Source organism: Ciconia boyciana, chromosome 4 (assembly GCF_034638445.1).
Source record: "Ciconia boyciana chromosome 4, ASM3463844v1, whole genome shotgun sequence".
Classification (NCBI taxonomy): Eukaryota; Metazoa; Chordata; class Aves; order Ciconiiformes; family Ciconiidae; genus Ciconia; species Ciconia boyciana.
The window spans coordinates 30,580,234-30,607,087 of NC_132937.1; the positions used below are offsets into that span (position 1 = coordinate 30,580,234).

General features: G+C 41.5%; 1 protein-coding gene across 1 annotated transcript in view; it reads right to left on the reverse strand.

The window, feature by feature from the left end:
• The window catches only part of PLCXD3 (phosphatidylinositol specific phospholipase C X domain containing 3), an 81,668-nt gene that overhangs the window by 17,197 nt on the left and 37,617 nt on the right, over positions 1-26,854 (reverse strand). Inside the window, exon 3 of the mRNA XM_072860907.1 lies at positions 8,162-8,870. Coding sequence (XP_072717008.1) covers positions 8,162-8,870 — 709 coding nt within the window. The remainder of the gene's footprint in view (positions 1-8,161; positions 8,871-26,854) is intronic.

The following is a 26,854-nucleotide window of genomic DNA, read 5'->3' on the forward strand; positions in this document are numbered from 1 at the left end:
CTTAGACAACAAAGAAGTGCCTTGATGACCTTCCAGCAGTGACCTTCAGGACCACCCACCTAGCACCCAATGACAGCCTGAAACAGCATCTCTGGGTACGAAACATCCTTTCCTTATTCCTCCCAGTGGCAACGATAAAGGCTGATGGTAACACTCTGGTTTCAGATTTAATTATTTCATCTTATTTGTCCAAATCCTAACCATCACCACGCATGCAGCTGAAGTAGAAATGAAACTTGCTGGGCTCACTGCTTGCAACAGCCCAGAGGAAGAAATGAAAACAAAGTAAAAGGAGTGTGCATGGGAGGAGAGAGATGGTGAAAGGTGGCTAAGGAAAGGATGCGACAACAGTGGTCCTGAGTGGAGGCAGATCCTCCTCCTGATGCAGGCATGGTGGTCACGATGGCTCAGTTGAGACAGCAGGGAGGAGTAGTGAGGAGCTGAGTCCTCACTGCTTCAGCATTTTCCTCAATCAAGAGCAGGGAATGGAGGAGTGGCCCTGTTGTTGCTTTCCTCTGGTAAGCAGCAAAACCAAGGCAAACCATAATGAACTTAGCTCTGAGAAAAAGCCTGCTCAAAAGGAGGCAAGTTTCTTTGCAATATCCACTCAAACCTTGGGAAACGAGGCAGCGAACACACTGGCTAAAATGATCCCTTCCCAGTTACTCAAGCAACACAGTACACTAGGAATTATTTGGATTATGGCATTGCCTCAGAGTTGTTAATTTGAACAGGTCTCACTGGAAAAGGAGAGAAGCCAGCTTCAGACTTCAGAGTAAGTCAATCCAAGTAGGAAAGGAATAAAGGTCCATGGCTGTCCCCCTTCACTGCCCAGCAGCAAAATTAAGGAGCCCACAGCTCCTTCATTTTTGTCCCCCTTTGCTGTCCAGCAGCAAAATTAAGGATCCCAGAGCTCCTTAACATTTTGTTTTCTGAGCTATAGCTCAGAAAACAAAAATTTTCAGTGGGAAAGTGCCTGCATCTCACCATGGCTCCTACTCTACCCTAACCACTCAGTCTCCTTCATATCTTAATACTATTTTATGATGTAATACATTCTGGATGACAGTTGCTTAGTTACAAAAGCTCTCAGATCAACAGCTACAATATTAAAATCTTGCCAAAGGTCAAATCCCACTGTATGATCATTCAGTGTCTTAAAGACATGTCTTTTATTATTTTTCTTAGTGTCTGAGATAAATACTGAAAGACATTTTACTATAACAGGCTGTGCTCTGTTGAAGCAACTGTACAGCCTGAGAAAATACATGCTATGCTATCATTATAATTATAGACAAATTCTTAGTATAATCTCTGACTACATGAAGTTTATATCTTAGCTGCCCACCGCTAAAAAAAAAAAAATCAATCCTGGAAGAAAATGGAATTATGATGGAATTATGAAACATTTGCCTAGGAGTAAAGCTGTAGAAAAAGATCAATAAAATGAGGTTAAACATTTCCAGGCTTTAAGAACAAAATAAATAAAAATAAGCTTTATATTGTATCAAACCAGCATCTTTCACAATGACAGTGGCTCCCTAAGAAAGAATTGCATTGCATCCCACAGACATTACTGAATTCCTAAGGAACAAACTTTATCATATCTGTTTTAATAGAAGAAAAACATGGGCATTTTTATAGCCTCTGCAAGTTCTGTATCATACAGAAGGCGGTATATCACCAAGACCTTTGGCTTGGCTGCCTTCCCTATATACAAGTCCTTTTCCACTCCCCGTGTTCCAGCCATTTCTTTTGTACAAATGTGACACCTGAATGCCTAACTGCCCATTCAGTCGACAAAGCTACTTGTTTGTAAGCATGGGGAAGCATTTGATAAAATTAATTGCAGGCTTGGTGTACCTTCTGATAATGGATCCCAGGGGCTTTCCATAGGTAAGGCTTCCTTAGCCTACCATGCAGAGATAGCCGCTGCAGGGATATGCAGGTGACTTCTCCAGGGAGAGTGTGGATGTATTCTCTTTAGATTACAACTGAAAGCCCTCTAAGGCTTTGGAGGATGCTGAGAATTGCCCCAAATCCATCAGGAATGATACAGCATGTGCAATAGGGTTTTAAGAGCTGACAGGAATTTTTTGACAATTTCTGTCCCCATCCTACCACTCCAGGACCATGGAGCAGCTACAGGAGATTAAAAATTCAAACTTCCAAACATACAGTGACTGCAAGTTAGTTAGCCCAGAACTGCCTAGTTCTCTGCTTAAAAATTAACAAGGATGTGCCTGTACATCTACTTACTCATATAGGCCTGAAGGCAATGGTTTGCAGCATGCAAGTGCTACTACAACAGAGAGACATGGATGTTGTCCTACCTGCTGAGTTTGTATTTGTTTGAGTTTGTATTAAATGTCTTTGTATTACAGAAAGTCATTATCAGCTTGAAAGCCACCTTGTGAATAAATGTGGAAAGGCTTGTTTGTGTAAATCTCTGTGCTCCTTTTGTACGTTATAAATGAAGAGGAGAAGGACCGACCCATCCAGGAACCGTTCCCTTCACAATGAGGTAAAAGCAGCTAAGCAGACCCAGGCCCAGCGCCACACAATGCATTTCCCCCGGGCTCAGAACTTGTTAGCATCTATTGGCTGTAGAGTTTCCTTAGCGATCTAAGTAATGTCAGAAAGATCAAAGAAAACCCAACTGACTTAATGAGCCATTTGCAATTTCACTACAGCAGCCGTGCAGATTGAAGCATGAAATCTTTGAGACAAGTAGACGTTTAGTGACAGCTTACAGCAGCAGGGCTGGGGGAATGAACATTTCCTTTTCGTGATGAAAAACACTTGCTGCTTTCTGTATATGCAGGGTCTGTATACGCAGACTGTTCTCAGAGTGTGATGATGGGATCACATAAAATATCTTTACAAGTAGTCACATAGCATATACTGTAACTGCAAGCAGGTGTTTTGGTGCATAACACGATAAAAGTTACAAGCAGGCCAAACAGAGGAAAAGACTGTAAGCCATCCCCACCCCTCACAAGAAAACACCAAGCCAACAACACCAAAGCAACACCCTAAAGCCCAGCCACCGATAATGCTGGTGGTCACAGAGCTGGTGATCACCATGCCAACTTCCTTTCTGGACTAACTCCCACAGGCTACTACTAGGTATGTAGATAAATACTTTTCCCTGACAAAGTTATTAAAAAATCCTGTGCTCTTGTATTTTGTGGCGTTTTAATACTATTCCAGGTTCATGACCAAAGCCATCAGACACAACCACCCCGCACTTCCCAAGGGAATGCTATACTAAAATCCTTGTGCAGACAGATGCTCTGATGATTAAATGCCACTAAAACGCCTGCCTGCAAAATCAGCCGGGACATACACAGCCCATTCGGGATTTTACTGTGCAGGCCTGTTGACGTGGCAGATAGATGCTTCAAATGAAACCAAGGTCTCCCTATGCTGCTCTGTATGCAAACACGGAGATTGCCTCTTGTGTCAAAAGACTAGAAAAGTAATTAAGGATAGTTTGAGGAACAACAGAAATACTGAAGATTTGGCTGGATTGCCCAGAGTACTTTCGAATTCCTTAGTAATATACCAGAATGACAGTTTGTGCCTTCTGGGGTCAAAAAAAAAGGACACCAAAAAAGAAAAAAAAAAAAAAAAAGACAGCTGCCTTCAAAGTCAAACGCAGTGAGGGACAAGCGTGCTTGTACCATACACATTAGCGAGGGACTGAGCCTACACTTGCCTCTTGGCAGTTAAAGAGCTCACACACCACCTGTGCTGTGATGGGGTTGTGAGTCCTAACCAGCCCATCGGAGCCTGCTGCTCTCCTGCAGCCCATAATGGAGACAGACATCAAGGTTACAAGCAAGAAGGATGCCCAGACAATTAACAAAATACAGTTGCCATTTCCATTGTTGTTTTTCTTTTTCACATAAAATAGTTTAAGAATGGCATCAGTCAGTACCAAGTGTGGATCAAAAACATCATCAAATCCCACTCTTCAGCAACACAGAAACTCTCAAAAATTCAGCTGGCTGAGATACGGCTTGGAGAAGGAGTGCAACCTCAGTAACTGACTCAAAAATCCCACTTCTTGCAACTCCAGGGATTATTTTTCATATAACATCCACCTATTCGCTAGCTAAATCTGACTCTGCTTAGTTTATGACTGCACCCAGAGATGGCTTTTCTCCAGACAGCTTTTGTGGCCTACTTACCATCCCTTTTGTTAATAGTGTGGCTGCTTTGCCTCCACTTCAAAGGTTCATTCCTATGTGCAGGACTTTTTTTTTTTCCTTCCCTCTTTCAATTTGCTTTGGTTGCCAAGGGGGAAGCTTTAGCATGGCAGGCAAGGATTTAGTCACATGTGAGCTACAGGGAACATTATCCCTAGAGATTAATTTGGAAATCAAGTGACAATTGGCTGGGTATGCGTTTATTTTCTATTTCTTGAAAGCTTTGAAAGTGCCACAGGATTTCTGCATCCTCTGAAGGAGATCTATTCTTCTTCTACATTATTCAACCTCAGAGACAACAAAGAGAATATCATGCTTGTCTCCAGTGTCAGAGATAAAATTAGTAATTTCACTGCAAATCAGAAAACAAACTAGATTATTATGAAGAACAGCTCTACACTCATCAAAAGGTTGTTTCACAACCGCCTTTCAGACATACTGAAGGCAGCTGCCTCACTGTGAAGTTAATTCAATAAGCAGAGGGAACGTAATTCATTTGGTACGTACTGTTTTCTAATCAAAGAGTATTTCTTGGCATCTAAACTGTGCGTGACAGAATGTTAAGCCTGAAAACATATTGTTAGTCCTCAAAGTTTTTCATCAAACCCAAGAAACATAACGTGCATGCATGCGAGTGATTCTCCTCATTCAAGTAATGAAGATGAAAGCTGTGTTATAAAGTTTTGTAACACCGAGCTGTGGTCCTCGGAAGAGCTTACGAGAAATGGCTTTTCCCTCTCATATTTGTGCAGGATAGAAAGCTTGATGACTTTATAATTTCTCCTTATTTCAAATTATTGTCCCACAGAGTATTAAGTGTGATGACAGCAGCAAAGCCTGCAAGCAAGCATTATCAGTAAAAAACAGTCCTGGCATATCTTCTACTGAATTCAGTCTGAGAAGCGTGAAACTGTTTTTTTTAAATCAAGGTTACCATGGGCCTCCCATCTCTCTACATATCTGTCCTGTAGGGAACAGGATGAGGAGTAAAATCACCTCTCCTTCTCAAATGCATCGCCTTAGGAGACTGCTCTACTGCAGTTTGACCATGTGGACCTCCACCACCAAAGCAACGGCGATGAAGAGCTATTAAACCAACCATCTTGTGTTGGCTACAGAGGAATATTTCACAGCATGAGCTACAAAGCAGCAGAAAGGAGCATGGATTGCTGCACAGTGTCTGCTTGCACTTTTCCTGGTCTGATGGATGCTGCAACTGAGAGAAACCACGTTCTCCCTCTCAGGTGGCCACTGCTCTTCAAATTGTAAATAATGTCCTGAGCGACAGCTTCAGAGAGCAAAACCTGGTATGTTTTATTGGATCTGAAAGGATCTAAACATGCTCTATATTCAGAATTAAATCAATATATAAATGAAAATAGCCACTGTACAGATGGGGAGGGGGGCGGGGGGGAAGAGACAACTAAGGGTTTTATTTGAAAATGCCAAAGAAACATTTCTTAAACGTTATATTTAATTTAGGGGAAAAAAGAACCACACCAGAATTATTTGAAAAATTCAACCTCATTCCACATTTGCATTCAGATCTTTCAAAATTCAATGCGAGGGAAAAACTCCACCCAAGTATGGTTACAAAAATTCTGCCAAAAGCAAGATACTGCATTCTTAATACAAAGCTCTTCACCAGCATTTATTAATAAGCAGAAAATAGTATAAAATGTATAAGTCTATGCAGCAACTGGCAACAAAACCACATATGTTATCTACCTGGCCACAATAATGGGATTAGGTCTGTGTATTTATTCTGAATAGGACAGAATAATCTTTTTACAAATAATTATGAGATGGTTCAAAGTAGCAAACACAGTGCAGCTGGAACATATGCCCCAGCTCCTTCAGTATGGATTACATACTTTTAAGTTATTGAAACATTAATGCAGCGAGATTGAAGAGAAGTCTGTAAATTCTACTAGTTGTGCTGCATCCTTTAATTGCTCATCTATTTATTTTTTAACAGGATCATCATCAAATGAGGAGCAGTTCTGAGTATACTTGATGTTTACTTTCAGAGCAGTTAACTCGATATATGAGCTCAGTTTCTGTGTAGACTAACACATATTCCAAGCCTGTGCCTTCCTGCAGTGTATTTTTGTAATAAGCAGTAGGATTTCAAAATGAGATGCCACACTTGGAAGACTAAATGCCAGCTTTGGAGATAATTTTAAAGGTCCATTTCTTTTGCAACGGTTACAAGAGTTATACAAAGAAGGAAAAAAGCATTCATGCAGCAGACGTGATTACACACTTGTGGCTCATGTGAAAATCTCCGTTGCAATTTGGAAAAACAACATTTCCAGGTATTCCGGCCCAATTATTTACTGACATTTGAAGTCAGTTATAATCTCAAAATTTGCTGTGGAGAAAGGCAGACTAAGAGTTCAAAGGCGCAAGTCATTCAGAGCTCAGCCAAGCACATCCAGAATCCATTTGAACTTTTTATTTTTCCAAACAGCTTCAAGGAAGCCCATTATGAGCCAGAGAAGAAGAGGTTTTTTAATGGCTATTTCATTGATGCAGCAAGTTTTAAGAAGAACCTGGTAGTTTCTTGAGTGTGCTACTTCATCTTCTAAATAAGACTGAGAAAGATGTTTTCCAGGGAAAACAAATCCCTGAACAAGGTGAGTGTTTAACAGTAAAATCCATCAACAAAGTAGTATTTCAGTACAGAGAAGTGCTCTTCATACTCACCAGAAAGGGAGATCCTCAGCCCAATGAAGCCTATAAAAACATATGTGGAAGATACACAAACAGCTGCAAGTGCAGTCGCACAAGCACTTCTAAATGATATTTTGCTGCTTATAAAACCTTCTGTGTCAGTGTTTTACCATTTCAGGTAAAGTTTTTCCCTGTTTTTTCAAGTTAACAGTCACTTAGGAAAGCTGCCATAAAAATGGCTCAACCTTTCTCAAAAACGACACGTTTTCTTTGCAGGGTGTAGTGTCACAAGCACTGTGTCATTCATCACATAGAAGGGGACAGTGTTCCCAACAGACCTTCCTGGCATGAGCACATCCATGCAGAGAGCAGAACATTATCAGGCCACCGATCCCCATTATAAATTTTTTACACTCCACAACCCTTATTTTTTTAAGGGAAAAAAAAATAGCTCTTGTGCCTTAGCATTAAATTTCAGGTTTCCTACCAAGTTGTCAAGAACATAGGCACACATATATGCCTTTAAGCTGAAAACTGGCTGTGACTTATCAAAGTCAGAATGGTACAAATAATGCACGTCTTGCACAGATGGCTTTTTTTGTAATGTAACAACTAATGGCCTGTCAACACAGTATTCCATGTACACAACCTCTACAATGGTCTACAGTCTCTTTCCTGTATGATAAATGAAGGCCTGTTAGGAGGCAAATTCACTCTAATGGTGTCCTGGTATCTTTGATATAATGTCTGACGGCATGCACAGAAAAAAACCACACATCATTAAGCTGTGTAAAGGTAGTTAAGGAAGCAAATTCTGCAGTGTCAGGCTTTGCTGATGATCTAAAATGAAAAAATTATTTACCCAATACCTGAAGCCTGATGCATAAATAAAAATGTCAATTATCTAGATCATTCACATGGATTTGTCCACATCCAGTAAGGAGATCTGAGGCAAGATGTCCGGTGCCCATGGTAAGAAACAACACTTGAAAAACAAAACAAATGGAAAAACCTGCATTCAGAAGGAAAAAAAGGCTAAGCCAATCCCCTAAGATCTCATTAGGCTTTAGTGCCAGATTTTCTTTCAGGATACAAAAGCTTCTCCTTCAATGTGTTTCTGTAAATATTTTAGAATTATGCTCAAGTTCTGACTAACCCACAGTAGCATGGAAGAAATACATCTGCTGGAGTTTCTTTAAAAGGAATTAGAAAAGTAGCATTACCAACGCACACATTCAGCACAGTCAGCATGTTACCCGCCAGAAACTTACCTTTCTGTGATAGTTTCTCTGAGACCACTAGCAACCCCTTTCACCACTGTACTAGCCTTTGGTGTCAGTACTACTTGAGATATAAAAAAGAAGCCCTTCTTTCTTCTTTCGGTGATTGATGCCTGGAGGAATTGAATCAGTTTTTCCGGATCTGTTGTGTTTGCCCAGGGGGCTGGCATCATCTGGCCTGGCCAAAGAAATGGTACCTCGAGAGCCACTGGACTGTGATAGAACACCAGCACTTGGTGTTCCTTTTCCCACAAGTACTGGAGACTTACTTCATGGGCAAATATAGCAGGACACATTTTGTTTCCGTACGTGTCTTTGAGCATTTGGACAAGCTTTTCATGATGGTATTTCTGCATCCCATAGAAGTGATTGAAGTCCAAGAAGACCACTTCTTTTGGGTGGTCAGTGAGAAATGCATTGATCTCTTCCAGACCCTCCTTGACCTTGGCACTAAATAAACCATGAGCAAAGTAGAGTTCATTGTCTGGGTCTCTGGGCTTGGTGGAAATTCTAAGATCAAAATACCGTATACCTGCCTCCAGCTGGCTGGTGAAGTTCATGGTCTGTGTAGCCAACCACTTCCTCATCAGCTTTTTAGCCACAGTCCCAAAAACAGACACAAAATTCTGGACCGTTTCTGGCTGTTCAGGCCCAACCGGAGAGGCTTCATCAATGTAGAAGCTAAATGAGTCATGAGACCCTAAAAACACAACAGAGGAAAATTATCAATAATGTATTCATATATTAAAAGTCATTAATGATTCTTTCTTAATAAACATAATTTTCTGACCTGTACCAACACTTGCCAACAGACTCCTCCCCTGTCCTTTTTCTCAATACACTACATTTCTCTGGCAGCATTTACCCCACCAGCACCTTGCAGGAACTTGAAGGAAAGGCAGTGCCTGTTTCACCGCTTGTCTGGGCGCTCCCTCACGCTCTTCTAGCTCTTACTTACACCTTTAAGCTCACTGAAGTCAGCGGGCTCCAAATGTCAAAGCAATCCTGGTGTAACTCCAGCAAAGCTAGTCACATAATAAATCCTTAGAGCCAATGAAGAGAGTCTGGCCCTGCACACTGAATTGTGCACCATCTAGTTCACAGAACCAAAGAAAAAAATAAACCAAACCAACAACACCCCCACACACACCTTTATAGCCAGCTAAAACAAGAGTTGAAAAATGCCAAGGACATGTAAACTTTCTGACCTATTCTTTATTTCAAGTCTCATCTGGTCATCAACAAGGTTACTGAATGCTGTTTTCCTTTTTAAATTTACCTCTCACACTCTTTGCTTTCCTTTGCTACAGAAGTACAACAGACAGAGCCAAGGATAGCATTGCATTCCACTGATAAAATACAGAAGCTCCACTGCATGCTCTTGACAAAAGCGAGACATGCTACTTAGCACGCCTATGTACAGAAGTCATCATTTTCCACAACTTAACAAAGTTGAATACAAATATGTAAGACACCTTGCTATGCAAAATTCTCTCTGTCTCAAGGCACATCCATTAAAAAAAACAACCACAAACCAAAAACCCAACAACTTATTTTGCTCAGTATTTAGACATTTACATGAAAGCAGCTGATAATGCTAAGGGCATCTGCAAACACATGATAATTCTTCTGTAAAGGACTTTGTCTTGCTTTATGGAGAGATGAGCTGACCCTAGGAGATGCCCTTGTCTACCACTAGCCTTCTGAATACCTGGTGGTAAAATCTGGCAATTTATAAAGAAATACTGTCCAGCTGCAGGCAGAGCTGCACTCCCACTGTCCCAGCCGGAGGGAATGCTTCTGGTCAGACTCACCGCAGCAAGCAGGTCTGCTCCTCAGCCTACATCACACTGCTTGCAAAACTCCTTCAAGATCAGCAGGACTTATTTCTGAAATGGACTGTAGCACTAGGTCCTCAGAGATCCAAAGCCTAGCATGAAAATGAGTTCGGAGCACAAGTCTTGCCTGCTACTGATGCTTTTGTAGGTGCTTTTCAAAATTACTTTCCAAAGCACACATGCTGTGGCAAGTAAGTATCACATTAATGAAATATTGCTAGTCTGTCATTTCTGATGGCGATGCTATTTTAACGGAACTGGAACAAACCCTATAAACTGAAGTGACAGCTATAACATTTTCTTCTTTAACAATAAATGGAGTCACGACAAATCATCTTAAACTCTGGCTTGGATTTTGCTTTGTTTAATCTGAGAAATGTCTTAAAATTTTGTACACCCCTGCTTTTCACAGTTGTCTCTTTGAACTGCATTTTATTTTAAATATTAGATAAGTTTTCCACTTTGATGAAGCTTTCTACTGCTAAGTGTTGAAGCGATAGCATATTCCTTGCAGAACCTGATTAGATCATGGAGTATCTGGTTACACAGATATCCCAGAGGACCAGATCTGCATACAGAATTTTAATGGTAAAACAAATTATTAGAGCAGTGACTTGTGTTTCAACAGTATTACAGGGAAAATCAATGAGATACATTAAATGTTCTGCTCAATGTAACCTGCACTAATCTAGAAATCAAAGTAAATCCAGTTTTGTTTAAAACAAGGCATAGCTACTGATATTACCAAGGGATGGATCTTGCAAACCCTCACTTTGTCCACTGAAGTCCCTTTTATTTCAGTAGGATTTTATGTCAGAGTAAGTACATGTATAAACATGATCAACTGATTGCAGCAGTAGGCTCAAAATGGTATTAAGATTAAACCATTTGTCTTTTATTGTCTGGTCTACAGCTGCTGGCAACCTGAAGTTGCAGAAGAGGCAGCTAAACTTGATGGCCAAGATGCAACACAGTGCCAAACACCACTTAACACTCCTTAGGTCGAGAGAGGCAGCACAGTTCTCACAGCAGAAAACTAAGCTGAACAACTTGTCAGCAAGTAGCTTTTAGCTATTGGTAATGCAAAACACAGAGGAGAGAGTGTAGGAGGCAGGGGAAATACCATAGTTAGAAGTGACTGAATGTTATAAGCAGGATAGTTTAGAAAATTATTTTTTCTTAATTAAGGTCTTCATGCATATATTTGAGCCTAAAAATGGGGATCCCTATGTGTAGCGTACAGAGAAAAGCGCACAGTGCACTGAGAACCTCCATGTTTTGTAACCCAAACAAGGAAGCCCTATTAAATACTACAAAAATAAAATAAGGCTTGACTTAACTTGGTTGACACTGAACAAAGCAGATGTCAGCTATTCAAGAGTATGTAAAGATTCCTCCTGACTGAAAAATACAGCAAAAGTTTTGTCTTTCCACATGTATAAGTAATTTGAACAGGTCATTTAAATATTTATTTTCATCATGCACTCATCTACATTGCCTTTTGCCTTCATCCTCCCCTGTAGTCCTAACCAGCTTACTCATATAACTCGAGGAAATTCAAAATCCTTGCACTTGGCAGAGCAAATTAGAGTATGATCTTTTCCACTGTCATGCCCCAAATCACTATGTTCCTGGTCATGAGAGAATCCTGTATGAACATACACTTGTTTTTAGCAACCAGGTTTCCTTCCAACTTTGCTTTGGTGCATGGGGACATTCTCATCCTACTTTGCCACCGGGAAGTGGACTTGCAGGTTCTCCGTATCACCAAATCTCAGCTCCCATGAAGACAGGATGCAGGCTACATTCAGAAATACTAATGCAATGATGCCTGCAATCTTTGGAAGGTAGCAGTGCTTGCATATCAGCTATTTTTATTATAGTAAGGCAGGGGACACACTGAACTGATGTATGGGACAGTCTCTACCACAGAGACTTCACAGTCTGCGACATGGGGAAGCAAGAGAGGGGAAATTACTCGTCCCAAGTCACACAGAGAGGAGGAGTAAGCTGATAGTCCTCTTGTGTGCAAACATTTATTCACCAGTTTACTAAATGTCTAGCACTTTCTTAAAATATGCACACTGTTTTCCCACTATTTCAACAACACAACATAATCATTGACCCAAGGAGTCAAAGATGAAGGTTCATGGATCAGGATCACAGGGGTGGTGAACAAGGGGTAAACATGGTGTGCATATCCTACAGACTGCCCAGTCAAGAAGAGAAAGTGGACAAAGTCTTCTTTAAACAACTGGAAGAAGCCTAACAATTACAGGGCCTGTTTTCATGGGGAACTTTGAGACATTTGCTGGAAGAGCAGAACAGCTGGGCAGAGGCAATCTGGAGAGCATCAAAGACTTTTTTTCTGCAGGCACTCTTTTAAGTAGACAAGGCACACTGCTGGACGTAGTACAAATTAAGGAAGAAATGGCTAGGGACATGAAGGCTGACAGCAGCCTTAGCCACAGTGACTACGAGAGGATGTAATAATTTAAAATCCTGAGGAAAGCGAGGAAGGCAAATAGCAGAATAAAGAACCTGGATTTCAGAGAAACAGTCTTAGCTTGTTCAGGAAATTGGTAAGTGGGAGCCTGTGGGAGAATTACCTTAAATGCCAAGGGACTCAGAAGAAATGGTTGAAATTGAAAGACAACCTCTCTAAAGCGTATGAACAATCCACCCCAGTGTGCAAGAAAACAAGGAGCTAAGGCAGGAAGCAAGTTTGGCTGAATGGATAACTCCTGAGTGAGCTCAAACTTAAAAAGCCATGTACAGAAGGTGTAAGCAGGGACAGGCTCCCTGGGAGGAACAGAGGAGGAATGCGAGGAGAAAGCTAGGAAGTCCACAGGTTGGCTGGAGTTCCTGCAAGGGATGGGAAACCTGCAAGGGATGGGAAACCTGCAAGGGATGGGAAAGGCAACAGAGAGCTCCTGCAGATAGGTCAGCAGCAAAAGCGAGCAAGGAGAATGCTGGCCCACTGCTGAACAGGGCAGGAGACCTCAAAATGCAGGACAAGGAAACTACTGAGGTACTTGGTATCTTCCTTGCCTTAGTCTTCACTGGCAAGGTCTGCTCTCAAGCACCTAGTGTCAAGCACCTACTCTCTGCCTAGTACTTTCTCTTTTTCAAACTGCTTCTCATTAGTAAAAGATGACTGAGTTAAGGACTACTTATATAGATTAGACACATATAAGTAGACAGGACCAGAAAGGATTCATCTGAACACGCAGAAGGCACAGGCCAAGGCTGCCCTCCCTCACCTTTGACAGGTCACGTTGACTGGAGGAGGCAAAAGTTACACTCATCTTCAAAACCGGAAAGCAGAACAATCCAGGGAACAACAGTCTGTCAGACTCATTTCATCCCAGGGAAGATCACAGAGCAAGTCCTCATGGAGACCATTTCCAGCTTATGAATGGTAAAAAGGTGACTGGGAACAGCTACCATAGATTTAGCAGGAACAAATCATGACTGACCAACCTGATTGCCTTCTAGGACGAACGACTGTCTTTGGGGGAAACAAAATTTTCCTTTTACTTCAGCAAGGCTTTTAACAGAGTCTCCCTTAATATGCTTGCAGTCTAACTGGGAAGACACCAACTAGACAAGTGCACTATAAGGTATGTAAAGAACTGCCTGGACCTTTGAGCGTCAGGCTCAAAAGGTTACAGCTGAAGGTTCAAAGTCTTAACTTGCAGCTGATTACAAGCCAATTCTGTTTAACATCTTCATCAGTGACACAGATGAAGACATCAGTGACACGTGATGGGGAGCACCCTCAGCAAGTTTTCAGGTGAAACCAAGTTGGGGGAAGAGGTTAATGCTCTTGAGGGGAAAGCTGGTATTCAGAGAAGCTTCAGCACAGCAGAGAAGCTGGATGACAGGAACCTTAAGAAGTTCAAAGGCAAGATGGACCCAAGACAGACAACCCCATTCAGCAACAGAACTGGGGCCAAACTGGCTAGAAAGCAGCTCTGCAGAAAAAGACTTACTCACTTGGACATAAGGAAAAAACAACTTCCCCACAAGACCAGTTAAGCCCTGGATTGGGAACCCAGCAGAGCTGGACTCTGTATCCCTGATTCTAAACACTTGGCTCAACAGCCTCATCTAACTTGGAGTTAGCTCTGCTTTGAGCAGGGGATGGACCAGACGACTTCTGGAGCTCCTTTTCAACCTAAATTATTCTGTGTCTGCTTATTCCCCCCTCTCCCAAGATACAAAAGCTTCATTTCTTGTCTCTCAACCTTAGAAATAATTATCAAGAGGCACAAAATGTTTGCACCAGCTGTGATCCAAAAAACAGAACTGGCCAGTTTCAACCACCGATCATTAAATTTTCATGAACTTAGGTGTGGCCAAACACTATTTAGATATTCAAGAGTAAAATGTGCAGTATCACTTAGGGTGCAAGAAAACAGCTGCTAGTACTTTTACTAGGGAGAATGGTCTCCTGTTTTCTTTACTGAATTCCCTTAATAGGACAATTGGAACATATAAGCTACTACAGCTCAGCTCTGGACATATTTACAGCTTCCCTGGAGGGCTAAACCCCCCATTTAAAAAATAATTGGGCTCAGTGCTGAAAAAAGTCCCTCGGGGAGAATGCGTTTCAGTTCAGAATCGTTTCTTCAGTCCCACAGAGATTTACAAGGAGGCACAGCGAAGCTACTATTTTTGGTGGCTAAGCTTTAACATAACATTCATAAAGCAGGCAAGCACTGCTGAACTTCGCTCTGCCCTCCCCTTGCCTCACTGTTGGCTCTGACCATCTCCCTTAACAACTACTTGGTAAACAGCATCTAAAACAGAGGTACTGAATCAAACAGTGCTGCCCAACATGCTCCTGACAGCAGCAATCACACCTTGGAGATCTGCAAGTCACAGGAAAATCACAAACAGATAGAAGCAAAGTTTCACAGTTTTTGGCATGTTTTACTCTCCTTTCCTTCTCCCACAGACTTCAAGCTCCTTCTGTCTCTGCACTGGGAGTTACACAACAGCTGTTGGAATTGGACCCTTTACTACCACTTTGGGTGTCATTAAAAGCTTTACCTGCTGTTGTCTTCCTGTATTTAGGAGATGACATCCCTTGGTGACTACTGCTGAAATGTCACATGTGGTGCAGTCTCACTTTTTTGAAAAGATCGTTGTCAATGAGAGCTATACACCGACTGACACCAGATCACAACACCTTTCTTGGATGTTGGGGAGAACAGCTAGGACAAATTCCATGACCTCTGGCAGACAGGAGACCAATGCAGATGTTCTCCCAACCTCATTTGGTCTGTTCTCACTGTCTTGTTTGGCCTTAAAAAAATCAAGCAAGCAAAGAAAAAAAATCCCATGAATCTTTATCTAGCCACACTGCTATTTTAAGGAATAGCAAAGCCTAGTCATGACCACTGGAGTTGGTGCATCTGTTCTTAAGATGGCTGAGCGCTGTTCTCTCCACCAAAGCCACAGCACATCTCAGAAAGTCAAAAGGTTTTACTAAGAGCAATGCAATTCAGACTTCACAGTCCAGTTACCTTTAGCATTTAAACTGTTTGGGTGATACAAGCTTTGTTTGATAAAAATATTACCCAGCAGAGCAAAACAAAAAACAAGTGGGAAAAAAGATATTATAGATTGTGCAGTGACCCAGCTTCCCCACAGGTAACTGCCTTGCTTATCAGCTGTTCTTCCAGTGTTCATCAGCAGTTGTGCACCCCTGACACCAACTGAAGGTCACAGGGCTTAGCCACATATATACACTCAGCATCCCACTATCCAAAGGAATGGGAAGAGAGGCAGACACTACTTCAGGTAATGCAAAAATCCCGATAATGAACAAGTCAGAGTCAGAACAAGAGTACATGTATGACCCATTCTCGTATACATAGGCCCAGTGGCTATGTATCTGATCACATTAAGTTATGATGTAATGTGTACAGACAACTCTCTGCTACCCATAAAACCTCCTTATAAACTCTGTCAAAACCCTATGAGAAACAGCTTGGTTCTCCAAGCACCATGCTGCTGTTTCTAGGTAAACCAGTGGAAGATGCACAGACAGCCCCATGCAAGTCAGCTCAGATCTGGTGAAGAGGAACTGAGAAGCCTAACACTGCCCCTCTGCAGACAGACCAGGGAGCTTTCTCGTGCAATCCCCAAAACTTTTGTTTTGTTCTGCGTCTGAATTAAGAAGCCTGCAGAGACTGAGATGGCCGCCTCCCAGGTCTCACTCATCCAAAACCCATGGTCACAACCAGTCAAACCACCACAGTTAGCCACGGGTGCAGGTACCTGGCAAGGAAGCTCATCCGCAGTCTCGTTCCCCCACCTCAACCTCCAACAGTTGCATGGGATTTCTGCAAATCCCTATTCATGAGCAATTCCCGCACTAGCCATAAATTAGCCCAGCTTTTCAGGCAAGGTTGCCTGCAGCACCGGCAGGATCATGCCTACCTTTTGGCTTTCTGAAGGCTCAGGAAACCTTCTCAATGGAAAGCCAGAGCAGTGGGTGCTCTTCCCTGAGTCCTGGCCAGCCAAACAACCACACATTTTTGTAACTTGGTCTCAGCATGGAAATTGGATTTCATTAAAAATAAAAAGTCAGACTTTTCTTTACATGAGAGGAATACTTTATAATATGTAAGAATATCTGGGTTTTATTCAAATGAATTGTCTGATCAGAAAGTAAGAAAAAAATATGTTAAAAGCCTGCATTTTGTAGGTGGTGAGCTAGCCCATACATAACACAAATCAAACTGAATGACCCCCTCTCAAGTGGTGAAAACAGAAGAGCTATTTTCCTTTTTGTATATAAAGCCCTGAAGTTTCTATTGAAAAAAAGACATAAACCAAAATGAAGACATTTTAGAAATAAGCCCATTAAACAAACTTGAAATGTCTGTGAGGTAAAATGAACACAAATCATTCCAGTTTTTAAATCAAATCTTTTTCCAGGTCATACAGCAGCAACAGCTTTATATCCAGACAGTTAAATCTTTCAAAGTCAACAGTTTTAAACTCTTAAGTAAGCATTTTAATGTTTTCAAACTATAGCTACGGGGATGAATTAACCTTGGTTTTCAATGGGAGATTACCGATAAAAGTACAAATCCAGAGCCCAATTCTAAGCACACTTAACTGTTTGAATGATTTTAATTATGTGCACGAACGTCTGCAGGAAAGAGCCCCGTTTTGCTTTAGCTTCTTTCAGAATAATAGAATGACAAATTGCTTTGGAGTTACATTAACACCAGCTAAATTGAAGTCGTGGAATATCTGGGAGCAAGAAGAGGCAGGCAGTGACAAAAGAGAAAATGTATTCTGGTCGTGTTTAAGAACGTAAGCAGAAAAGGTGACAGGAATGACAGAGAATGAAGCTGTTAAAGCAACATTTGTTACATTACAATTAACTTCACAAGAATTTAGATGATGCTGCTGCAAATACAGCACAATCACAATTTCCTCATCAGAAATCTACTCCCCAGTCTGCCCATGTCCTCAGTTCCAGTCCTATCACATCCAACAAACTCCTCTCTTCCTCCACTTGTATTCTCTTCTGCCTTGAAGACCTCAGTGATTATGTGGGAAAAGGAAAGGAAACGTTTGCTTCCTTCCTGCCCCGTTACTTCCCAGGACTGGTAGCCTCTCTCTTATCCCCCATCCTCCTCCTGCAGGAGATAAAGGTGCATTTTCCCTCCTCCACCAGATGAGGCCGGGACCAGCCACGGGAATTGCACATAACCGTAACTCTGACCTTGGTCCTGTGCCTAGGGACATGACATCAAGAGTCTTCACTGTGCTGCCTTATCAGGACTGTTATTGCAGGCAAACTTGTGTGTTAAAGGGACAATGTGAGAAACCAGATAGGTGCACAGTAATTAGTATGCAAATATTTTAACATTGTTTGTTTGCAAGGGTGAACAGACCAACTTTGTGTTAAAAACCACTTCAAAGTCATGTTTTGTCAACCTTTGCCAGACATGGTTTCTAATACTACTACTGCTATGGGTGGACCTCTGCATTTCTGGGCCAAAACATCTCAGCTGGAGCACCTTCATCCACATTGAATGTCACAGCACAACTACAACAGATGCATCAATTACTGGATCAATGGATACAGTCCATTGATCAATTACTGGATCAATGGACACAGGACAGAGCTGTATGTGGCGAAGTACAAAACATTCAAAACCCAGCACAAAGCAACTGCTCTTTGATCAACGTAATACAGAACAGAGAGCTTATCCTTCAGAGAAGAATCACAGAATAGTTGAGTTTGGAAGAGACCTCTGGACGTCATCTGGTTCACTCCCCCCCTTCTCCTGAGTCCAAAGGGAAGTAAGTGAAAGAAAGAAAAATGTTTGCACAGATTACTACAAATAATTGAAGACTGGTCAAAAAGACCTGTCTGAACCAGCTTCTTAGCTAGGGAGAAAGAAGAACTGGTAGTCCATCAGTCTGGAGATGGCATCCCATATCTAGTGACCAACTTTCAGACCTGGAATGACTCTATGTTTTTGTCCTCCCTATAAACAAATAAAATTTTCACGCACAAGAAAAGATTTTAAGGAACTACTTACTCTTGTTCCTCTGGCATCTCCTTATCACCTATGAAATACTCCTGAGGATCATTTTGTTTTGTGTTTCTGAACATGGCTACAACTACCTCCAAGAGGAGCCTACAACTGTTGACATTGCCAGTAATCTCCACAGCCATGACAAACCGCTCTTGACTCAGGCCAAAGCTGTTACCATTTTAAGTTGGTTTTTAAGAGACAGCTTGTGGGCTATGGCAGTGCCCGCACTGGGGAAGTGTTTTTGGTCACTAGACTGAGCCAAGATCAGTGCCTCACCTAAGCACTGCTTCTTTCCTGTAAGGAACTCACTTCAAAAATCAAACAGGTTGGAAGGTGGGGAAGGATCTACTTGGCTTTAAGGCACAAGATAACCGGCAATTATCACAGCACAACAGGCAAGCTTGTCTAAAAATCTGATTAGGTTACTCATTATTCTGTTCATACTAATCCATTTAGTGTACATAAAAGTACCCACATTCAGTCTCTTACAGCTCCCTTCTGCAAACGCAAAGACCAGCTCATGTTGCTCTTAGAACACTACATCAGTTAATTCCACATTTCAAATTCTCAATACTCTGTTGAAGAGTAAGGAAATACGAAAAAACAAGCTGTAATTATATTTCTAGCTCTCCAAACAGTGTGAGCATGTTCACAACTATGGACATCACAAGGCCAATTCTGCTAAAGAAACTATTCTTTAACAGAAAATTAGCACATGCTGCCCTCCTGAGAGCATGTTTCCCCTCTCACTTGGTAATTTCTTTACTGTCCTGTAATTATTTGTGTAGGAGGAGGTGCTATAATGTTTTCTGAGACACTGCTAAGTGTAGATAGCCTCCCACCTCTTCCCAGTCAAACCACCTCCAGACAGATTTCCTTGCAGACTTCATGCAGGCAGCACACAGAAGAGAGCATGGTGGAGCAGTACGCAAATGGTGGGGGCTTTCCAAGAGCCCCAGATTACTGTACTCTAAAAGCTCACCATTAAGTGAATTATTAGTTTCATCAAATGTAGATTCTAAACAAGCCAGTCTTTACTCAGACAAATGTAAGATTAACACCACTGGAAAACTGAACAATGGCTGCAAGATCAGGCCATAGCGCAGAGTGGAGCACGCGAATTGTCACGTTTAATCAGCTCAGTGCAGACCTTGCCCAACGCCACAGTGGCAGCAGGGCAAGCTCTGGGCAGCACCACTGCTCACAACCTCTCCCCATCTCCATGGCCCCAAGAGCCATACCCAGCTGCTCCGCCGAGCACAAGCCAGGCCACCAGATTTCCTGCAGACATCTAAATGCAAACAGCATGGGCAACATTTTTGCATTATAGAGGTAGAAGTGGCAATAATCATGTTGAGGATTGAGAGAACTAGTTGGTGTGCCTTCCCACTATTTTTTCCAAAAGTGATCTAAACCTCCTGGCTGTACACAGAAGAAAAGGTGGAGCAGGAAGGCAGTAGTATCACCTGTGCATACACCAAATGCAAAAAAAACCCTGTTGGACGTTTGTGCACTGCACTGAAAATTTTAAAAGGTGCAAAAGCCTTAAAACTTTCAAAACGTGCCCTACAATAAGCCACTAAAAAAGTTATTTTTATTTATTCAGTCAAGTGAAACTGTAAAGATGATTTCACAATGGTTTGCGAGCAGACACATAGCACAGCTTCTGTAATAGAAGGCGGCTCCCTTCACCTATCAGGCTAAAAACCAGTGGGATTCATGGAACAAGAACTTCAGCGCAAACGTATAAAAACTAGCAAACCAGCTCTTATTTCTGACACAGCAAGAGTAACTACCAATTTTTTAAAATAATCTTTACATCAGGATTGACCAAGCATCTAGAACATACTGTTTAAGACCATCAGAAGTTACAACTTCAACAGCAGAGAGGACACAACAGTATGGCTTGCATGGCGCAGGTCAAGCACTGTGAGAGGCAGACTGCCTTGGCCTTCTCATTTATTAATTTGACTGCATATATGAAGATTGAATAGTATATTCTATATCACATTAATAAGCATCACACACAACCTCGTATTTTATGGACAACTATAATCTGAAGACAAATTAGCTATCTAATCACTTAGAAATAAAATACTTAGGGGCAGAGCTGTAGCTACTCTCTATCACCAGCACTCCACAAATGACAATTCTTTCAAGTTTTTGCATTTTTGGGAACACTGCAAAGAAATCTACTATGCTATTTTTTCTTTTTTTGCTCTGCAAGCTCACTGCTGCTTGTTCAGATACATCAGAGATCTCTATCAGATCTGACATTTTAGTTAAACGCTAGTCTCAGAAGTACTGTATTATCTATTTTTCTTCTTAATTCAGGGACTAGCAGACAAAAATGTGAATGTTTCAGGGAGGAAAAAATAGCAAGAGGTATATCTGATTCTATGCATAAAATTAATGTGCCAGGAATAGTTTGGGGCATATTTTACTCCAGCAGCAGCTCAGTCTGGATGAATATGTCATCAGCATCCAAGTCATATCTCCTGGGGCAATCAGTGGCACTTGAATTGTGAGCCAATAGCTTTGGGACTAGCGTGAAGCTGTGATGACCACGGGCAGCTCTGCTGAGCATGCGAAATGGCATCTCCCCACAGTGAGTGCCTTCCAATCATAATTCTTGTTCATAACCCTAATGCTACCATTGACAGGACAGCCTTGAAGGGCAGTATGCAACTGAGGAGGCTTATAAAAAGAGAACAGGCTGTCGATCTGTTCATATCTCTTCCTCACCATGCACAGGGAAACATACTTACTATGTATAGCCATAAGTAATTCAATGTTCATGCTCTACAACAGGATCAAATCAGGCAACCTCTGCTTCTTGTGCTTTTATTTATTTGATTTCTCCTCATGGAAAACAGCCTTTAATACTCCTGGTAACAAGAGAAACTTCCCTTGAAATAATTGATTCTGATTACACAGATCTCTCTCTTGCCACATATTGCATCTTTTCAGCAACACAGAATGTTTTGTATACTTGATTTTGCATTTCCCCCATCTCTTGCCTCTCTCCTCTTTGATGTACGTTTTTTTCTCTGGCACATACAGTATAGCCCTTTCCTAACTCATGCCTGCACTGACACATGTATTAGCCTCAGTATAGTTCTTATTTCATTGTGTTCTCCCTTCTCTCTTTTTTTATTAAAAAAAACCCCCACAAACAACCAAACAACAGTGCAGTATTTTCTGTTAAATCTGAGCATCACTACTGAACTTGTAGCTGACAAAAGTTACTTGCACAGCATATGTAGTTTCTGCATCTTTACCCATTATTTTAAGGCTAAGAAAAGGAAAACCAGGAGGTGTGGCTGGATAAAATGAAATTGTATTGCAAAGCCAGTGAAAGAATGATGGCTTAAAACAGGTTTTCTGTTCCTTTTAAGATCCCTGCAAGAAAGCCACTGCAATCTGAGATGGACCTCCACAAGAACTTCGAAGGCAAGATTTTTCAATTGTTTGTACAAGCATCAAACTCTCCTGGCAAGGACACCCGCGACACAGAGAATAAGGATTCCTCCTGCACTGTAATAAGTGCACTGACAGTCAGTTTATCAGCACTCCAGGATAGGCTGTCCTAGGGATGATATTGACAGAGTTTTCTATCACTATGCAAGAAATCCAGGCTAGATTCCTCTTCATTTTCTCAGTCACTGAGCTTGAAAAGCTGGGACAAATCTGAGCAGCTAATCTGATTCTTGCGGGAGAAAGCTGGGAAAGCAGTTGGGAGAAACATTATTCCCTTTTCTGAGTTGGTTCACAAAGGCTTTCGCATACAAACCCTCTTAAAAGACCACTTTTAATAAGCTGTCCATATAAACTTAGCTGACTGACCACAGGCTGAGAGATAACAAAAGGATGTCAAATACTGCAATAGAAGGCGAGGAAGAGGGGAAGCATGTAAAGTGTTATATTTTGACCATTCCGCTTGCTCTGCACCTTTCCTTATCCTTTGGTCAAGTGAAATCTTCACATCAGACATTATTCTACTTTTGTGTATTGCCTGGCACATTTGACAAACTGCTACAAACAAAACTCCCTTAGCCACTGCGCTGAATGCGAGACATGTCTCCCAAGACCAGATGCTCTAGAAGAAGTCTCTCTCATGCAAGGTCTCCTTAACTATAAGCAAAGACACTGTAATGTTTGACTTTATGTTCACTAGAGGGAAATAATGAAATTTTTCCCTTGAGCCCCGAGATGTGAATGGAAAACACTACATCATCTTTTCCAAAGCATATTTTTCCTGCAAAAATCCAGAAAAAGAGCCCTAAGCACTTGAATCCTGAACATTAGGAAGGCACCAGCTATGCACATACAAATGGGGTATCCCTCCAGCACAGGGGGTCCCCCACAGTCAGTTTGTAACTAAACAGGGTGCAAGAGGACGGGCAACCGCAGCAGTGTCACCAAGAGGAAGCACATGGGCTCATTCAGCTGGCCATAAATATAACCTCTCCACCAAGTTACCACACCAAGGTGTCACCGGCCTTTTCAAGCCCAGAGGTCTGCAAATACAGCACAGCTCTGCTTTATCACATACAACCACTGTTTTATAACGTGACTCCCTGGGAAAGTACTACAGAGGAAAAAACCTTTCTAGGAGGCCTCACTGTCTCCTCCTCATAATCAGTATTTGTCTTTTACATCCGACTGCAGAACAAGGAAAATAATCTCCTTCAAAGACTTTGCATGTGACAGTTCAAGATGGCTGTGGCTTTTGTATGACGTCGGCTGCAAGGCATCATGAACCATCTCTGGGTGCCAGCAAGCTCAGAGTCTGTCGTTGTCTGATGGTCCATGATGACAGACAGAGCTATGGGATAATCTGCCACCTCTTGTTCCCCACAGGTTCACAACCTGACTTCTGAATAAGGTTAAACCCTAAAATATGAGGTTTAATAATACCCCTTGCAAAGTTTTAGTGCTTTTAATTGTAACTCTGAATAATCTTCCCATCCACGCAAGTGACTCATTTCATTTTTTACCTTGAAGACAAAGTGGTATCACAAAAGAACAGGAAAGAAAACACAGCAAAACACCAGAGGCCTAAAGAATGGTCTCAATCTCAACCAATAGGCAGGAAATGGGACTCACTTGGATGCTATTTTAGCTGGTAGATCCAATAAAAAAACCCTCCACACTGTAATACAGGTAAGAGTTACAAGAGCCGCTGTTGGAAGATTGTAAAATGTGTCTATCAGCTACATCACCTGGTGCACATCCTCTCTGGTCCAGGAACATAAAGAGACTAATAATTTAATTTTGCAAACAGAATGGCAACAAGTAAAGACACACAGAATAAAGAGAATTCAAACTGTCAATGCCTGCCTTTTACTCATCTCTTTTACCATCACCGAACAGGTAATTTAAAGCCCCGCACAATCAATCAACCTGGAGTCCCATCAAACACACTGTGCCTAGCAATCCAATTTCAATCCAGTTCTTGCATTATTTGTTGCTAACAGTATCCCTGCTTGATTCAATACAGCAATCAAATAAGCCACTGTACAATACAGAGGACTATAAGAAATTAAGGAAACAAGTTATAAAATAGCAGTATTCCATTTCCTAAATTTCCAGTCTACACTCCACACCAGATTCCCAGTTGGTATTTATCAGTATAGCTCTAATGACCCATTAGGCCAATTTAGACTGCTGCAGATCTGGCTGTTAGTGTTTACCATTTAGCATTAAGAAGTCAATGAAAAAGCACAGGCAGTACTATTGATTAACTGAATGAATAGTCAGCTTATCTGCACTTTGTCCGGGCTCAGCATACAACTAATTTACACTGGATATGCTCATGTCTTTAAAAGCAATAATTAGTTTAGCTGTTTCATACTAACACTACATAAATACAACATCTTGTAGTAATTTCCTAACATGTAATTGGATACTATTCTCATCCTTCCTCTAACTCATTCCAGCTGTTTTCATCCCCCTGGTTTAAAAGTTAACTTTGATACAGTAAAACTTACAAATTAGTGAATGTATTTTGAGGATTTTTCAAAGCATCCAGACACGGAATGTTTTCAGTCTTAATGTGCCCAAAAAAGCCAAGTTTTCTCTGAACATCATGGCAATGACTGCAGTCCACCTAGACTGACTGTGTTTTGGCTTTTACGTGACACTTACTCAGCTTGGAAGTCAAAATATAGTTATCTGCAATAATCTCACAGCTGGTGATATTGGTAAAGCTGACTATATTGGTAAAGCTGACACAGTGCAGTGATGATGCCAGCACAAATTCTTTCATGCTTCCTTTGAATTCCCTAATAACCTCTGTGTCACCCTTTTCTTCTGGGTAGAGATTGCCCTTATTACTCAGGCAGGAATATCACAGACCAAACTGCCTTAACATCCCCTTCCCCTCCACTCTAGCTCTATGCCATCCTGAATATTTATTTTAAGATATTTGCAAGGACTTGCTCAAGATGGCCCATTTCTGATCCAGTTGTGAGAGGATGCGAGTGGCTTGTGTGAAAGGAGACCCTTTGCTTTAAACCATTAAGTAATTCTTTAACAAAATGGCACTGGCAGACAGTGTCTCAGTTCGACAGTCCCACTCCACAGCCAAACACAACAGCAGCTGATCCATGCTGCTGCTATTGCTGTTTTTCAAGGAGACTGTCAAAGCAGAGTCTTTATCAGTGTCTTTTTTTCTCTCTGCCTTTCTTCCAGTTATAGACATATACATTAATTCAGGAATCTGACAAATTTTGAGTAACTGAGATCTCTCAAAAAATAAAATCCTTGTTACTTCTTTTAGGAGCAGCTGTACTGGGAAAAAAAAAATCCAGCAAGCCACTTGCAATTATCTAAAAGCAGATCAAGTTGGATAGACCCAGATCTTAATATTTAACTCTGTTTAAAAAGCTTTTTCACGACATTAACTGCTGTGTTGGATGCAGAACCGCCCTCCTGCCAGAACATCACTGAAGCTGTGGAGCACATGGAGCCAAAGTTCCTGGGACTCTCCATCCCTCTGACACACAGTTCTGACCCAGAGCGCGGTGTGGAAGACAAATTCAGCGCTTAGCTTTGGTGGAAATCTCTTCATTGCTCATTTTTAATTTCTGTAAAATGGAGGGTATTAATACACTCTCTTCCATTAAAAGTCTCCTAGTAAAAAGTGCTGCGTAGGAACCAGGCATTTCAGAATTTTTAGTTGAGGCAGTACCTGTTGCAAGTAGACACGCAGTCAATGGCTTAACAATATTCTTGTTACCGCCTGTCACGGACCATAAGGACATCCCTCTTGCCCACAAGAACCACCTTGCTGCGCTGCCGCCCTCCACCCCGCAAACCTGCGCGCCTTGGGCGGCCAGGCAGCCCCTGGGCACCGCTGCCAGTTCAGCGAGACGAACACAGCCACGACGGCAGCTGCAGAGGCTGTATTTCATCCTCGGAGGCACAGGGTGCTCCAGATGGTGCCGCGAGGAGGACACCACCCTCCCCTCTCGCTCCGGTAGCATCATCACTGATGGGACGGATCCCACGTACAACCGAAGAGGCCTTTTTGCAGAAGTTCAGTTTTGTTCTGTGCTCATGACCGTAAAACATTCACACTTGCATATGGTGAAAGTGTTCAATATTTTAAGAAGAAAGTATCAAAATAATTGCATGGCAAATTATTTCTCACCTATGATGAACACCTAGTCCATAATCTTCTGTTATTAACAACAGAACTGACATATAAACAAAGAATAAATACCTCTTATCAGAGGGTATGGTTTGAAATTTAAACATATTCATCAAAAATTAAAATTTGCAGGAAGCTCCTAATTCCAGTTCCTCTACTGGCAATCAGCCATTTTGTACATTATGTTATTGACATACTTTAATTAGCTCTAATTCATACATTATAATCACTGTCTAGAAAATTTGCAATGCACTTGTTATGAAGCAGTTTTGCATCTTTATCAACATGCAGTTGCCTTAATGTTACAGAAGTCACTAACGCAACAAAAAAGATCTCTTTTCGCATCATGAATTATGACATACCTGTCCTACAAATAAGTACTCTGGTTTTTTGAAAGCCACTTGCAAACTAATAGCTAAAAGTATTGAAGTCTCTCTTCCTTGAACCCAATAAAGAAAAAAGGAAGAAATCATTCCTTTGCTATAGGGACTAGTATGTTTTTAAATACATTTCAACAGGACACAGAAACTAATCATCTTCAGTTCTTTTGAAAAACCCTCTGAGCATGTACTTCTATCTCTCTGTTCCCAAAGACCTTTGAAACTATGACTTG